This window comes from Halichoeres trimaculatus, unplaced genomic scaffold (assembly GCF_033239565.1).
Source record: "Halichoeres trimaculatus isolate MK-OKI-2021-1 unplaced genomic scaffold, fHalTri1.1 fHalTri1_scaffold_21, whole genome shotgun sequence".
NCBI lineage: Eukaryota > Metazoa > Chordata > Actinopteri > Labriformes > Labridae > Halichoeres > Halichoeres trimaculatus.
In genome coordinates, this window is record NW_027437199.1 from 20,738,608 (window position 1) to 20,754,212 (window position 15,605).

General features: G+C 40.0%; 1 protein-coding gene across 2 annotated transcripts in view; it reads left to right on the top strand.

The window, feature by feature from the left end:
• The window catches only part of grm8a (glutamate receptor, metabotropic 8a), a 409,703-nt gene that overhangs the window by 344,835 nt on the left and 49,263 nt on the right, over positions 1-15,605 (top strand). For both annotated transcript variants that reach the window (XM_074698190.1, XM_074698191.1), the window contains exon 9: positions 11,433-11,569. In XM_074698190.1, coding sequence (XP_074554291.1) covers positions 11,433-11,569 — 137 coding nt within the window. The remainder of the gene's footprint in view (positions 1-11,432; positions 11,570-15,605) is intronic.

Consider the following 15,605-nt stretch of genomic DNA (forward strand, 5'->3'; position numbering starts at 1 on the left):
ATTCCTTACTGAAAAAAGTAACACTGTTAGTCTTAACGCCGTTATTCCCAACACTGAACTTTACCCTCCTTGTGATAACTCCATTAAGTTCCATTCACATCAGCTTCATTGCTCTCATTTCCTTCTGCATGAATGAAACTAAACAGTCATGACCTGTGAGCGTCTTTTTAACCCAGAGAGAAATCTGTGATCACTGTAGGATTCTCCTCTCTAGTCGTTTCCCCAGAGGAAAAAGTACGCTTCAAATCTGCAGGGAGCCTCTGGAGCGATGCTGCCGGCTGCTTTGGAAACATTCTGTTGCCTGAGGGCACATCAGCAGAGCTGAGTCTACATTGCCTTACATCCACAAATAAAACATACACATGGCTCTTCTAGCTTTGTAATTCTCTTCCAGACTTAAGGAAATAGGGTGCTGCATTGTGTTAACATAAATCTGACCTGTGGTCTTTCCACCTCACCTCATCATTCGCCAGCACGCTGCAGGTTATGCAAAATGAACAAAAATGACGTGCAGAACAATCAGCGTCGCATAAATCTGTCCACCAGGAGCAGAGTCACATCATCAGAGTTTGTGGAAACAAACATGGGCTTAATATTTCTTTTCATAGGCCTGTTTATGGTATTTTTAGTTGTTTTTGTGCTATTAACATCCTAATTGCTTAGTCATCACTTTAACCATGAGGCTCTACTCCCTTGGATGTTCACAAACGGTTAACAGATGACCCTTCATCGTGCAGCACAGTTTGTCAGTGCTCTGACATGAAACTTGAGATAGAAGTTGAACATAGGCTGTATCTGGTTAAACTGGCGGATAACCATTCAACAGGAAGCTGAATAACCAGTCCAGGTACATGGAACCTAACTTGGAGCTGAGCGCATCAGCTGGGGAAAAGTAAGTCGGTTGTGACTTATATGGCACATGAGTGTTGCCAAGTCATGCACTTATATCGTATTTCCTCTAAAATTCAAAATAGCTTCAGAAGGTATGGAAAAAAACACAAACAAAAAGGAACAACAACAAAAAAAAACTGTGCAGGTTGTAGACAATGTTAAAGGAACTGTGAGGAGTTTTAAGTGACCTTGGAAAAGTCTCCCTTCTAGATATATGCCTGATCATAAGCCACACTTTAAAATGAGATTATGAGCACAAATGTAGGCTATTCTTAAATGCTACTTCTTAGCTTCCTCAAAGTCCTTCCTCGACTGACAAAGATCATTAGAGAGAACAGAGAACTGTGTTTTTCTCTGTTGAAAACGATTTCTGGGATGAATTTTGTAGTGATGGTGGACACTGGAGCCTAACTGTCAGACAGAAAAGGAAAGAAGAGCAGAAGAAAGATAAACAGGAGAGAGATAGAGCATGAGCTACAGGCTAAAAGAGCTAATCTGTTTGTGCTAATGTTCATTACAACCCACAGTCAGCAGTTATTCTGCAGTGGTCTGTTCAAACTTGAGAGTCTATCAATAAAATGAAGAGTCAGGTTACGTTAGCTCTGCTTGGTAGATGAGCAGTGGTAGGAGGTAACCAGGACTCACTAGTGTTACACGTGTCAGAGCACCGGGCAGTGAATAGCACTAAATATAGCCGGCTACCAAACTACGGTACAAACTTATGCTTGCTTGTTGTCATGTTTCAAGCCTTAGCTCCACGTAACTGTTGATAAAAACCATACAGCGTCGTGTTGTATCCAGTATAAATTTGTCTTGAATAAAATATTTGATTTAACAACAAGATCTGATCTCCATCCATTTCCAAAACAAACACACGCCTTGCTAATAGTCATGTTCTAACCACAGTGTGCATGAGACTCTGGGCCAAAAGGTGGCGCTAGAGTCTGATTAAGACAAATCTTCCTCACAGCATTGTTAATTCCTAAAAACATCTTCAGAATAAGTACATAAGAATTCAATGTGAGATCACAGATTAATTTCTTTTTTCTTAACCCAGTTTGATCAACCCTCTGGCAACCAAGTCATGCTTGTGTCAGTGTTTCATATCTCCATTTTTTCCTGTTCATATCACTTTAAATTAGGCCGACTGGTCTGACTTTACAGACTTTTATTTGTTCATCCCTAGGCATAAAAGTTGCATGCAGCTTTACGCCCAGATTGTGCACTGGGCCCCTCAAGACCAGTGGTGCTAGCTCTGCTAATGTTAGCCTACCTATACAAACCAATATGACTCCTTGCTCCTAAGTTTGCCTGTTAACTAAGTCCTTCTTAATTTTGACAACTTTCTCCATCAAAAGTTCTACTAACTTTCTGAAATTTAACAACTTTTATTATTTCATTATTAATAGTTTAACTTAAGATCTCATTCTTCACAACAGGTGAACCCTGCGCTCGTTTGCTAATGACATAATGAATCAAAACTAAGAGTGAGGAACGATATTGGAGAGAAACAGCGACAACAAAGTCTGAAGATGATTTTCAGGACAATGAGAAGTTTTAGATCATTAGTGAGGCATTAAACAAAATCAAAAACACCATTCCTCTCCGTCTGATCTCCTGAATGTTGATTTCTGTTGTTCAACACTAAAAAGTGAGGAAGGAGAGATTTTCCCTCAGCTTATCAATCATTGAGAGGGAGCTTGGACTGGTAAAAAAAGAGGAAAATTGTAGATACTTAGAGGCCGCCTGCTCAGATACTCAGTGTGCTGAAAACAATGAGCTGCCAAATGTGTAATTCCTGACATGAACATGGCGTCTAGTTCTATGATGAGGTGTCAGATTTTATCTTTTAAGGTGGAAATGTCTGACTGTGGGGATGTTCATTCAGGTGATGGTAGAAATATTTCTCTTGCACTGCGGTATAATCCTCTGAATAACTCAGAATGATCTGCATCGACTACTGTACGGGGCTCGGGTTTGTTGCCAGGGTGACCAGCGAATCGTTTGTTTTACAAGGTCATGCTGACTTAAGTGGGAAGTGGTGAAAAAATCCTGTTGATTCGTCGCCGCTCCAGTCCTCTGGCTTACACAGCAGGTAGAACACCTTCACAAGTTCAACAATGATGATGTCTCCACTTTCCCTGCCTGTGACTCATTCACCAGGAGAGCACGTCAGCTGTTCTGAAAGCCCCTGAACAATGGAAGTAAAACAAGAAGGAGTAGGTTATTTTTGGATACGTGTCTCAGTCATGTAGTAGAGGTTTTTTTTTTTTTTTTTTTTTCCCTCTTTCCGATTTCTTACACTTTTTTTCACATTTGTCAAATTGAAATGTTTCAGATCATCAATTCCATTTATTGTTAGACAAAGCAACCTAAAGAAAGCTATTTTAAATAAGAATTTTTCGGAGGTGGCTCCCAAATGGAACGACCTGCCGCAAGCAATTAAAAATTCCCCCACCCTAACTACTTTTAAAACGGGTCTTAAAACTCATTTTTATTCTTTGGCTTTTAATTCAGCATGAGAGTTGTGTGATCTGTATCCTTTTATTTATTTATTTATTCTTTTTTTTTCTCTACTCTTAACCCCTTAGTTTTCATGACTCTTATTTGTTTCAATGTGTTATTTTAATTCATTGTATTTGTTTTATTGATGTTGTTATTTCCTTTTTTTTTGTTTTACTGTGCAGCACTTTGGTAAACTTTATTGTTTTTAAAATGTGCTTTATAAATAAAGTGGATTGGGTTGGATTGGATAAGAATTTGTATTTTTAGGGTCATAAAAAGCTTTTTTTTCTTTTTTTTTTTTTTTTTTCTTTTTTCTTTTTTTTTTTTTTTTACATTTATCCATCAGAAATAACATGTTTTAACATCTAACTGAATTATTGGCCTGAAATGATAAATTAGAGACCAGGATACAATAGTGAAACTCCATATACCCTTTTTTTTATGGAGTGTAAAAAAAAACAATGTTTCTCATGCTTTAACTTTCAAAAGACATACAAAACACTATAATTTGACATCTACAAGACCGAAAGTGAAACCATTATATTTATAGAGCTATCTGTGAATTATTCAACTTTCAGATGGACTTGCATGTATAAGCTGTACATGTCTTAATAATGAGCTGGAGCATAGCACAGATGGCCTGGTGGGTTAGGTCGGGCTCCATGAGGTTAGCCTGGGCCACCCAGGCAAGGGTTTGAACCCAGCTTGTGGCCTCTTTCCCGCATGACATTCCCCACCCTCACCGTGTTTCCTCCATCATCCACTATCCTCTCTCATAACCAATTCAAGGGATAAAAGCCTAAAAATAACTTTAAAAAGATAAATAAATAATGTACTCGGTGGTATAATCTGTGTGGAGCAGATAGATTCTCTTCTTGGCTCTACCTCCGGATGTATTTTAATATTTCTGAAAAAAAAAAAAACAATACAAGAACGTCATCTGTCGATTGATAAACAAGCTGTAAAGCTTTGTTTCTAACCTCTAATAACTAATGAAAAATAAACTTTTCAGAAAAAAAATAAACTTTTCAGATAAAAGAGGACTTGAACACTCGCCCATTAATATCTTCATATCACCACAGCATATGGATGTGAGAAACATTTCTACCAGATGTTTTTAGTTTTTAAAGTTTGACCACAGCCCATCTGAAATAACTGGGGAGACAGATTTTTTGACCTATACTGCAGCCAGCCACCAGGGGGAGCAGTTTTTTGAGGTGGCCTCACTTTCTTTTTTCCAGTCTTTGGTCCTGTTACATCAGTAAATAACTGATAGCAGACCATTCTATAATTCCATGCAGCACATTATCCCAATTAGTGCTTTTTCTTAGGATTTCCCCCAAAAACCATTAAATCTAGAGGCTAGTGGTCCTATTACTGACATCAGCCTGTCAGTCTCAGCTTGATCATATCATAGAATTTCTTCTCTGTGATGACGGACTATTAGATCCTTTGTTGCAAGAAACAATGCAGTGTTTTCCTCAAAGACTGATGCATTACAAAGCATACCCCACACGCAATTCTCCAGCAGAACGAGACAGGCGATATATTTAGAAAACGTAATAAAAAGTCTTTCCGATGGTCATTTAAGCCCTGTTTTCGCCCAGTCTCAAGCGGACTATTATGGTAAAGCCTGATCCTGTTTGAGTTCCCACAGCCAACCATGCCCTTCTTGGTAGGCAGCTGGCTATCAGCAAGCCAGATGCTGATAGCCTGGGGTCGGATTGGTATGTCTGGTGCCAAGAAGTTGACCAAAAAGTGGGATGATTTGGGGACCTGTCCCAGTTTTAGTCAAGGGGCATAGACTGAATAATACATGTACATAGCCCTAGTCCTAGATTAATTTCTGCTTTGAAAACAGCTTTTTTTGGCTTGGTGTGTATGTGACTTCCAGTACTTCCGGAGCCAGCCTCAAGCAGACACTTGAGAAACAGCAGATTTTATCACTTCAGCATTGTCTCATATTCTTAGACCGGAGGTTGCTTGGGCCAAAGGCCACAAAATGCGTGCCATACTGAACCAAACCAAACCAAACTAAACCACTTGGTGGAAATGAAGCCTTAGATCCTGATAGCTGACGGCGGTTTGGGGAGCATGTGATTACTCTGTTGACTGTAAAAAGCCAAATTTATCAAAAGTTGAGATACCCATTTTTTATTGGACAGCCATGATGTTCTTTGATAAAATAAACTGATTTCCAAAGCACCAAATGAAAACCAAGTGCACATTTACGAGGCCAAAAAGCCTGCTGGTGCATGATTCAAACCAAAACATTCATGCCTCCTGATGAAGGGTTTGCAGCGACCTGTTTTCCAACATATTGGCTGGATGGTGCCGGCTGCTGTCAGGCCTATTGTATGTCTGTTTGCCGTAATTGCTTCTGCTTTTTTATAAAGTCCTCCATCTTCATTCAGGTTTCCCAGAAACCACAAACAAAGGTAAAAAACACACGCCATGAGATTAAATAACCATTTTCTACTCAAGGTAACCACTGCTTTCCGAGCAAACAGCCTTCTTCCAAAGCGCATAATTTCAAGTACGAGGCTGTCAGCTCGACACCGCTCCAAAACAACTGTTTCAAAAGCTGCATACTTAGTTAGCTCCACACAGGAAGGGTTGGTGGAAATGAGGGGGTTGATTAAATTCAGCCAACAGGAGAGGAGAGTGGGGAGACATGATCATTTTTCAGTCATGAAATAATTCCCCATTTCTTTCTTTTTTTTTTTTTTTCTCACATCAGCTGCAGACTCACAGGTTGCTGCAATTATCTAATTGAATCAAGGTTGGGAGCTTTTTCTGGTAACTAGTGCATTCAACTCTAAAAGAACGTCTTTTATTCTCTTATGTTTTCATTGGCTCTCAAATTACTGTTTTGATATAGAATGGTTCCAGGAAAAATGTTGAAGTGGATTTTAATTTCAAAAATTAGATTGAGATGGGATGATAAATATAGGATCGGTGAAGGAGGGGGAGGAAAGGATGGCCATGAAGGACAAAGAAGTGGAATAGATACATGAAAATGAGCCTCCTGAATTGCAGGGATATCAATAGAAGGGGAAGACACAAGAAGGAGCTTGTGATCAGCTGATCTTGGCCTCTTGTATCGGGCTGGCTCAGGTGTTTTCAACCAGAGGGCCCAAGAAAAAAAAAAAAAGGAATTGCAAAACACAGTCAGACTGATAGAGGGCAGTATGACAACAACAAAGGCCAATTGGCAAAGCATATAACATAGAAGAGAATATAAAATAGAATATTCTTTTATTGATTCCCATGGGTTTTTTTTTTTTTGTCACAGCAGCTGCAGTAAATACAATAACAATAAGGAATAGAATAATAATTAGAATATGAAATTAAAAATTTGTAGGAAAAAGAGAAAAGTAGAAAATATTGAACTATAGAAAAATATTTCTATTAACATATATACATTAAAATGACATGATAGGACGACATGATGCCACAAGAGAAGAAAACAGGTTGGTCTAATAATGTGTAGCACTGTAGTTAGCCTGTTAGCATGGAGGAGATTCAGCCTGTGCTGGTTTTGATTGTGATTTATTTCACTGCAGATTGATTTGTCGACACTTGGAGGGTAAGCTAATGAAATGTTATAGAGCACTAATGAGACAGCTGTTGTCAGTCAAAGCGGTTTAAAAAAAATAAAAATAAAACCCTAACAGCTTTGCCCAGCAATACACAGGACCACAGGGATCGACTGGTGTTTCAGCTTAAAAAATGTGTCCATTGATTGGTGACTTTCAGCGGGATTCATCCTTCTCAGAAAATATTAGATCGTCATTAAATACGTATCTGATGAACACATAATGACAGGTTTATCTACGTATATATCAAACTAAATGAGGATGCATTCCTGAGTACTTTCAACTCAGCTGTTGTGAAGTGGATATCCACTGATACGTTCAGCTGAAGGTCTCCAGTTTACAGGGTCACTCTTTAAACTGGAACACCGGAAGCTGATAGAGACCACAGTCTGTGGAAGAAAAGACTTATAAAAAAAAAAAAAAAAAAAAAAAAATGAAAATGGACATAATCTTTTCCAGCTTGATATGAGGTCACCTCAAAAACTGCTCCCCCTGGTGGCTGGCTGCAGTATAGGTCAAAAACTGTCTTTCCAGTCATTCCAGATGGGCTGTGGTCACACTTTCAAAAATGAATACACCTATACATTATTGTATTCTTATGTGTTCAAGTCCTCTTTTTTTCCAAAGGTTTATCTTTTAATTTGTTATTAGACATTAAAAATTAGGCTTTACGTCACATTTAACCATGATTGTCAGCAGGCGTTTTTTGTTGTCTTTTCAGGAATAGTAAGCTAAGTAAGGAGGAAGGGCCAAGAAGAAAGGAGGCTCCTAAAAGAAAAAAAAGAAGGATAGATAGATAGATAGATAGATAGATAGATAGATAGATAGATAGATAGATAGATAGATAGATAGATAGATAGATAGATAGACTCTGGCTGCAGAGTGGCGCCTTCTCTGATGGGGAAAATATAAAGAAACAGAACACAAATATAAATTTTGACCTTAATTCCTGCAGTTGAAAAGCACCTGTGGTGTTTTGTAGCCCTTGGCCAGGCCAGGAAAATTAATACCGAGTGAAACGAAGCGTGTTACCTGTTAATGTGTTTTCTGACAGCAAATTAAAGCAAACAGGTATCGGTGGGGAACTAATGAGGTGAGTGTGGGTGAAGGTGGAGTTGCTCTTGAGTGGCTCTGACCGTTGTTGTTGTGTTTTTGTCCCTCACAGGCACATTAACTAAACACATGTAGTAGTCTGTAGATTATGTTGGTATCAGTGTGATCTCTGAAAATCTCGCTAATGAAGCCTCCCCGACTGTTTCCAAAACCCCCTAATGCAGGTCTTTACCTCAGTTTTTGTATTTAGACGTTCCAGACAGAGGGAGAGTGTGTGTGAGTGGAGAGGCTGCATTGAGTTAAGTGTGTGTTTGTGTGTGTTTGTGTGTGCTGGAGAGAAAGAGCAGAACAATTGAAGTGGGAAACACAATAGGAACACTTGGACGTGTCCTGTTCTCACAGAAACGGACCTCATTCATAACCTGAGAGAACAATGAGGGATTGAGACCTCTGCTTTTGTCTCTCTATCGATTTAACCTTCCTCCATTTGTCTTCCTCGCCCTCTCTCGATACGTCTCTTCTTTCTTCTATCTGTGCATCTTTAATGACTGCCCTGTTCGAGTTTCTCTTCTTTCTCTTTTCTTTTGTCAGTATTCTACCTACCTGACCTCTGAGTAATCTTTAAACCTGGCTTTTTAACGCCTTTTGTCCGTCATACAATAACGTGTCATTTATTACCTCCACCAAGAAGGTTATGTATTTGGGAGAGTTTGTCTGTGAACAACATAACGCAAAAATTAACAAACGGATCTTAATCAAATTTTCAGGAAATGTTCAAAATGGGATAAGAAAAAAGTGATGAAATTTTTGAGCTGATCTGGATCTCTGTCTTGATCCTGGATTTTTTTCAAAGGATTCTTTATCATTGTGAGATAGGGCTGTTTTCACCATATGTGTATATAACTCCACAGTAAATGGTCAGATTACTTTGCAAAACAATACAAGACAAGCTCATCATAATTTCTGACAAGAGTTAAGAGTATGATCTAGATCCTGGCAATATTATGCATACTATTACTACTATTAAAAATTTAATAGAAAGGGGTGAAACGGTACAAGCACTCGGACCCTTATCCGATATCCGGACGGTTTCAGGAAAAGGCCTTCAGTCTGGTTGGCATGTGAACCAATCTGAGTGCACATGGAACAAAACTTTTATTACACGTCACTCATGTTCTCTCACGGTCTGCAAAGAGGAAGCACACAACAGACTGCAAGCGGTATGGCAACCACAACTAATGAACAGCTCGAGCTAGAAGATCCCCCGATATCTTTGAGGTCTCCTGTGCGGGAACATTGTGGTTCCCCGGTGAACAAAGACAACTCGCCGGGACGTGTGAAGTGTGCCGACGTTCAACAGTCAGTGGCTACTGTGTTGGCAACCCGTCTAATTTGTTAAAGCATCTCAAGAAGCACCACTCGAACATTAACTTAACTGGGACTAAGAGAAAGGAGATTGTGGAGAAAACATGATTTTTCTGGCAAAAAAACATGAAAGTTAAATAAAGCTAATCAGTTATTCAAGCTGGAACTGAACCCTTAATGCTGCCTTTGGACTATGTGGAAAAGTCCCTTTCCCTTTTTTTCTTCAACAACAACAACAACAACAACAACAACAAAAAATAATATATATATATATATATATATATATATATATATATATATATATATATATATATATATATATATATATGTGTGTGTGTGTGTGTGTGTGTGTGTGTATAATTGAATGCTTTAACTACCTTTTCTTTATTATGGACTCTTTTGGTTGAAGGTTGCAGCATTATTCTTATTTCTTTTATGCTTTGTATAACAATTTTTAGTCAAAATGTGGGGCTGCACGTTGGCGCAGTGGTTAGTGCTGCAGCCTCACAGCAAGAAGGTCACCAGTTCGGTTACCAGCTTTGCCGGTGGGCCTTTCTGTGTGTAGTTTGCATGTTCTCCCCGGGCATACGTGGGTTCTCTCTGGGTTCTCTGGCTTCCTCCAACAGTCCAAAAACTTGCACATTAGGTTAACTGAGCACTCTATTTTGTCCCTAGGTGTGCATGGATGGTTGTCTGTCTCTGTGTCAGCCCTGTGACTGACTGGCAACCAGTCCAGGGTTTACCCTGCCTCTCGTCCAATGACAGCTGGGATAGGCTCCAGCCAGCTGCTGGAACTGTACCAAACTAAATTTTTTGTGTACCACTACACCCCTAGTACTGGGTCATCATAATTTTCAACACTGTCAGGAAACAAATTATCGTACAAACCTGCAACTAACACCAAATTGTAGCAGTCTGCTGAAAGGAGGTATAACATTAAAGTAGGACTGAAGTGTTGGTGACAATCACAATATGCTTGGTGGAGGTCTGTGCTCTCTGAGTGGTTTTATCGTTCCTGTTGATATTTTCTCTTTTCTGTCTTGTAGTGTCTCTTACCTCTTCCTATCCAACGTCTTCCTTTGTCTGTTTGTTTTCATTCACTTTGTCATTCTTTGTCGTCCTCCAATCTTTATCCTCACACTCCCTCCCCTATCCCTCTGTCGTACTCCTTTAAACAGGCACCTGTATATTTTTAAATGTATTTACATCCTCAGCACCATCTTATCACACAGAACACAGGTGTAATACTCATACTGCAGTGCTTTCTCCACGCCCTCACTGTAACTGAATTTATTTTAAAGCTACGCCACATTCAGACGTCTGATTTGATTGCGTCGCCACATAAAAGATGGAGGAAGTAAAACAGCAAAGGAGGAGGATGAAAGCATCATGTCCACATAAAATCATTCAGCCACTGCACTCTACACACACACACACAGACACACACAGACACACACACATGTACAGGTAGAGGTACTCCAGTTTTCCTTTACTATCACCACTCCTTTACACACTGCCTGGGGAACTGTTGCTTCATTTAGTTTCTACTGCATATGCAGAGTGTTTAATGTTAGGAGGATACCATTTCCATAGTAAATATAGTCACATCTACACACCCTTCCCCTCATATCATATTGTTCTGTCACAGGTGATAATAACCTGATTTACCAACATACTGAATACTTCATCATGAAACTTTAAAGAGGGGTATTTTACTCCCCCATATTTTAAACAAGGATATAAAGTATCAATGGTGGATGTTAAGACAAAACTTGTGCTGATTTTCAAACCTCCAAATATTCATGTGTTGTTGAAATCCCTAATTCAGACTGGAAACTGGTCAATAGCACAAGGTTTTCACGAGATCTTCATGAGACTGCTCTCTAGTTTCATTCTCATTCTTTGACTTCACAGGAATCTTCATGTCCATGTTGTGCAGAAATGAAAATGGAGCATCAGATTAAAAAGAAATCAGGACACTTACTCAAACATCTCAAACATTTACTCTCTGTGTTTCAGGAAGTGCCGGTACGCCTGTGGTTTTTAACGAGAACGGAGACGCTCCTGGACGATACGACATCTTCCAGTACCAGATCACTAACAGGTCTACAGAGTACCGGGTCATTGGGTCCTGGACCAATAAGCTCCATCTCAAGGTATGATTTTATAATGAGGCAGTCTTTACTAAAAATACGACTCAAACACTTGCTTAGATTCAGTTTTTGCAGTGCAGACAGATGCCCAGGATGTAACGTCCCACTAACTTAGGAATGCATAAAGAAGATATAATAATAACACGTTATGTAAAACAATGCTGGAGTGTGTTTTCCAGTTATTCAAGACACTGACTCATCATTTAATGATGGGAGATGCAGGCAGAAACTCAGCGTGTTCTTTGATTCAAGTGGTTTTCTGAAGCCTCTGATCTACGGCAGAGCAAATGGCTCGAGAGAATGAGAGGTTGCCTTGAATTCAAATCCCTTCTCGCTGAATTGGATTTCTCTGAGTTACCGCTTTTGTTCAAGTCAGCGAGGATTGAACATTTGTAGAAGAAAGCGTGGATTTCATCTTCCTTTCAGAGTGTTGTGTCGTACGGGGAGAGATATACTCGCATTGACTCGCGCCCACACAAGGTCAAACACAAACGTTTAGAAGACTTGTTAAGTCAGCCTCCAAAGCTGGAGTACACACCTGAGCCACACATCCATCCACACACAGCTGCTCAGGTTTAATGCACAGGTGGTCACTGTCTTATTCTAAGTTTAACTTCCAAACTTACACACACACACACACTCACATGGATATGCATTCACAAGAACTCCTGAGGCCCACTGCAGCACTTGGTGCTATAAATCCACCCAGGACTTCATTAGAAAGGCCAGATGACAGACGAGAAGACTAATAGACACCAAGTGCTTTCTGCCTGATGGACGGCCTGGCTGACGGAGAGGGAGACAACAGCTACACACAGGACAACACACAGCTAAGAAACACATGACTGGGCTCTGTGACAGTTGACAAATTAACAGATGTAATAGTTTTGTTTAACAATCCAGTCGGGTTTGAGGGCCCAGTGGCAGCTGTAATGATGGTGCCATGAAAGTTTTAACGATCAAAAAACTTTTTAAGAGCTCTGCAGTCAAAGGGAAGACAGCTTTATACGCCACAGTCAAGCCAGTCGTATTTATACCTAATAAAGTGCAAACACTGAGGTGTTACGTGTTGATTTTTTTGTGCTGGCAAGGCTCACGACAGGTGGATTTGTTTTAAACAGCTCTGAATTGTATTTTAACAAGAAACTGTGTCTCCAAGAAGACAATGTCCAGTTCATAAAGCAAACACTAAGGTTCAAATGCTCCAAATGTGCTTGTTTTTAGTTCATTATTATTATTATTATTCAACCTTTATTTAACCAGGAAAGAACTAGAGCTGCAACTAATGATTATTTTTAATTTTTAATTTTTTTTAAAAATATTTTTTGATAAGCCAATTAATCATGATTATTTTGTGTTTCAGCCTAATTTGGCTTTTAAATGGTGAAGACTTTTGAAATTCAACCTGTGTGTTGCATTTCCACTGTATTTACCCAAAGCTTGGTTCTGGCCCTGATTGGTCAGCCCTGTGTCATGTGAGCAGGCAACAGGGAAATGGAGTTGTTGTTGTTGTTAGCATTGGCAAGACCTTTTTTCTAATCTTTAGTTGCTTATTGGGGCTTGCTTTGCTCTCTGTATGATCCCGCCTGATTTCTCCCAGCTCTCTATGACAACACGTTTAGTTTTGATTCTCTACATGCGGCACTGTCACTTTGCTCATGCGCACTCTGCCCCCCCAGCTGAATGTAACCAGTGCAGTGTGAGCATGAATGAGCTACATAGGGTAAATGTCCTCTCTTTTCAAAAGTTTGGGGAGTTTTGACACTAGTTTGTGACTGAGATCCTAAAAAACAATTTTAAACAGAAAGCAAAGAAGACTCGCTAAATCACGTTATCAAGCACTAAATACTCGGAGCTGTCAGGCTGTCAGAGCCGGAGATGAGCATGTAGTCCATCAGCACGCAGTGCCATCGAAGCATAGAGATATTTTCTCATCAATATTCCTCATGTATGAACTTGGTCATACTGTCCCATAAAAGTATCCATTGATGTGTCGCTTCATGCAGTGAACTGAAGTTACAAATGAGCAAATACTGCCTGTTATTTCATTTCGCCGAATGACAACAACAATAAAAACAATAATACAACACTTTGACCATTAAAATTTGCAGCAATTTTTTTTTCTATAGTTGACGTAGTCAATTATGTTGACTAATCATTGCAGCCCTAGAAGGAACTCATCGTGCCTCATTAACTATTAAATGCACAGAAACGTTCTTACTCTGTGCACAAGTACCATGTTTACGCAGAAATGCACTATATCATTTAAACTGTATGGTGGCGCCAGTGAGCCAGGAGCAAAACAACTGTCAAAAGTTTTGTGAGAAGAAGAGTTGTTGATTATGGGGAGACATGGTTTGTAGAAGAAGGAGCGTCAATGAATGCAACTTGTCTGTCCAATCACACATGAAACGCAGCCCACCGCAGTGAAGTCAGTCTGCTGAGGACCCCGGTCTGACATGGGTGTAGCTATCACTAGCTATGGCTGTAGCTGTCGCTCTAGCAGTGTTAGCTGGGTTGTTATTATGGGCAATTTGTCATACTTCTTGATTTGAAGTGAGGTCTTGGTTGTCTTCATTCAAGGGCTGTGTAGCCCTTCACCTTTATCTAACGAAGAATTGGGACACCCCTTCACTACACGTGAACTCACAGAACCAAGGGCTTAGGGGTAGAATTGGGATCAGCCCTTAGTGAAAAAGGGTTATCCATTATAAACAAAAGAACAAAGCTGGAAGGTGTGAAATGTCCTCTCCTTTCCTGCCTGTGTGTCTGGCTGTCTGTCATAGTACAGCAGTCAGGTAGCTGGCTTTCACCGTTTCATGACTGACTTCCAGGCTCCATATGAAAACAGACTGCTGTTTCCACAGACACACCAGCTCTTTAGGTGTCTCCTCTCTTCTCAGTTGTCCTTGCAAGCTTTCATATTAGTCACTACGCTGGGTCTCATAGTGGCAACAAATATTATCTTTCTTGGAAACCAAAACCAGCTGCATACACACCAAACATACAGGTTTCTCATTCATCTATGAATTCATTCTGAGGGCCAGTTTAGACCCCTGGCGAGCTGGTTTTGGCCTAAAGGCCATTTGTTTGACACCCCTGCTTTATTAGGTTCGAACTGATGGAGTGAGTCAGACTAAAAGGCCTCTGCAACTTATCATTTACAGCAAAACTCAGAGTTGTTGCTGAACTAAAAACAATGCAGCACATGAAGAAAGGAAAACTTTGTTTATCATAAATCAGCATTAGGCACCAGCCGGTGAGCTGTAACTCCTCAGGAACAAAATGTGAGACCAGAACTATGAGCTTTTGTTTAAAAGTCCACAATTAGCAGTTGTTTGTATTTTAGCAAAAAAAAAATCAGCCAAACATCTTGAGGCTATGAGAAAATGAATAAAACTGAACAAACAGGAAACAACAGCAGAAAGCAAACTGCTTGAAACGTATGCTCACAAACACACCGAGTATTTCTCCTGACAGTTTATTTGCTGCACTAAAATATGAACAAACCAAAATCCAATATTGAGGCCCAAATGCCGTAAGTGTGAGTGTGTATGTTTCTGTGTGTGTGTGTCGGTGATCCAATCACGTTGGTTCCTGCAGTCCCTCATGGCCTTTTCCTGCTAACTAGTTTTTTTTCTTTTGGACGGGTACACAGTGTGCCTGTTTAAAACAGCAACGCTTCATTTTCCTCAGCACCCTTCAGCAGCAGATAAACCTCAGGGACTCGGTGTAATAACAGAGTTACAAACACTCACACACATAACAACCAATTCAAACGCTCGCACTAGAATTTCAGCATACGGAAAGCTCAGGGATTCACGATAATGCCAGCGTGACATGAGCACAAACAAACAAAACGCACACATGGTAGAGCATATGCACACACTGACAGGCACAGAAACACTCACACACAGACTCACAGAAGGAAATACAGATGGCCTATTTGTGCCAGATCTGATTATGGTCTGATTGCTGGCTTCCAGACTAGCTGGTGTACGTTTTGTGCCCGGCAGGGCTCAGGAATACGATCAGAGGA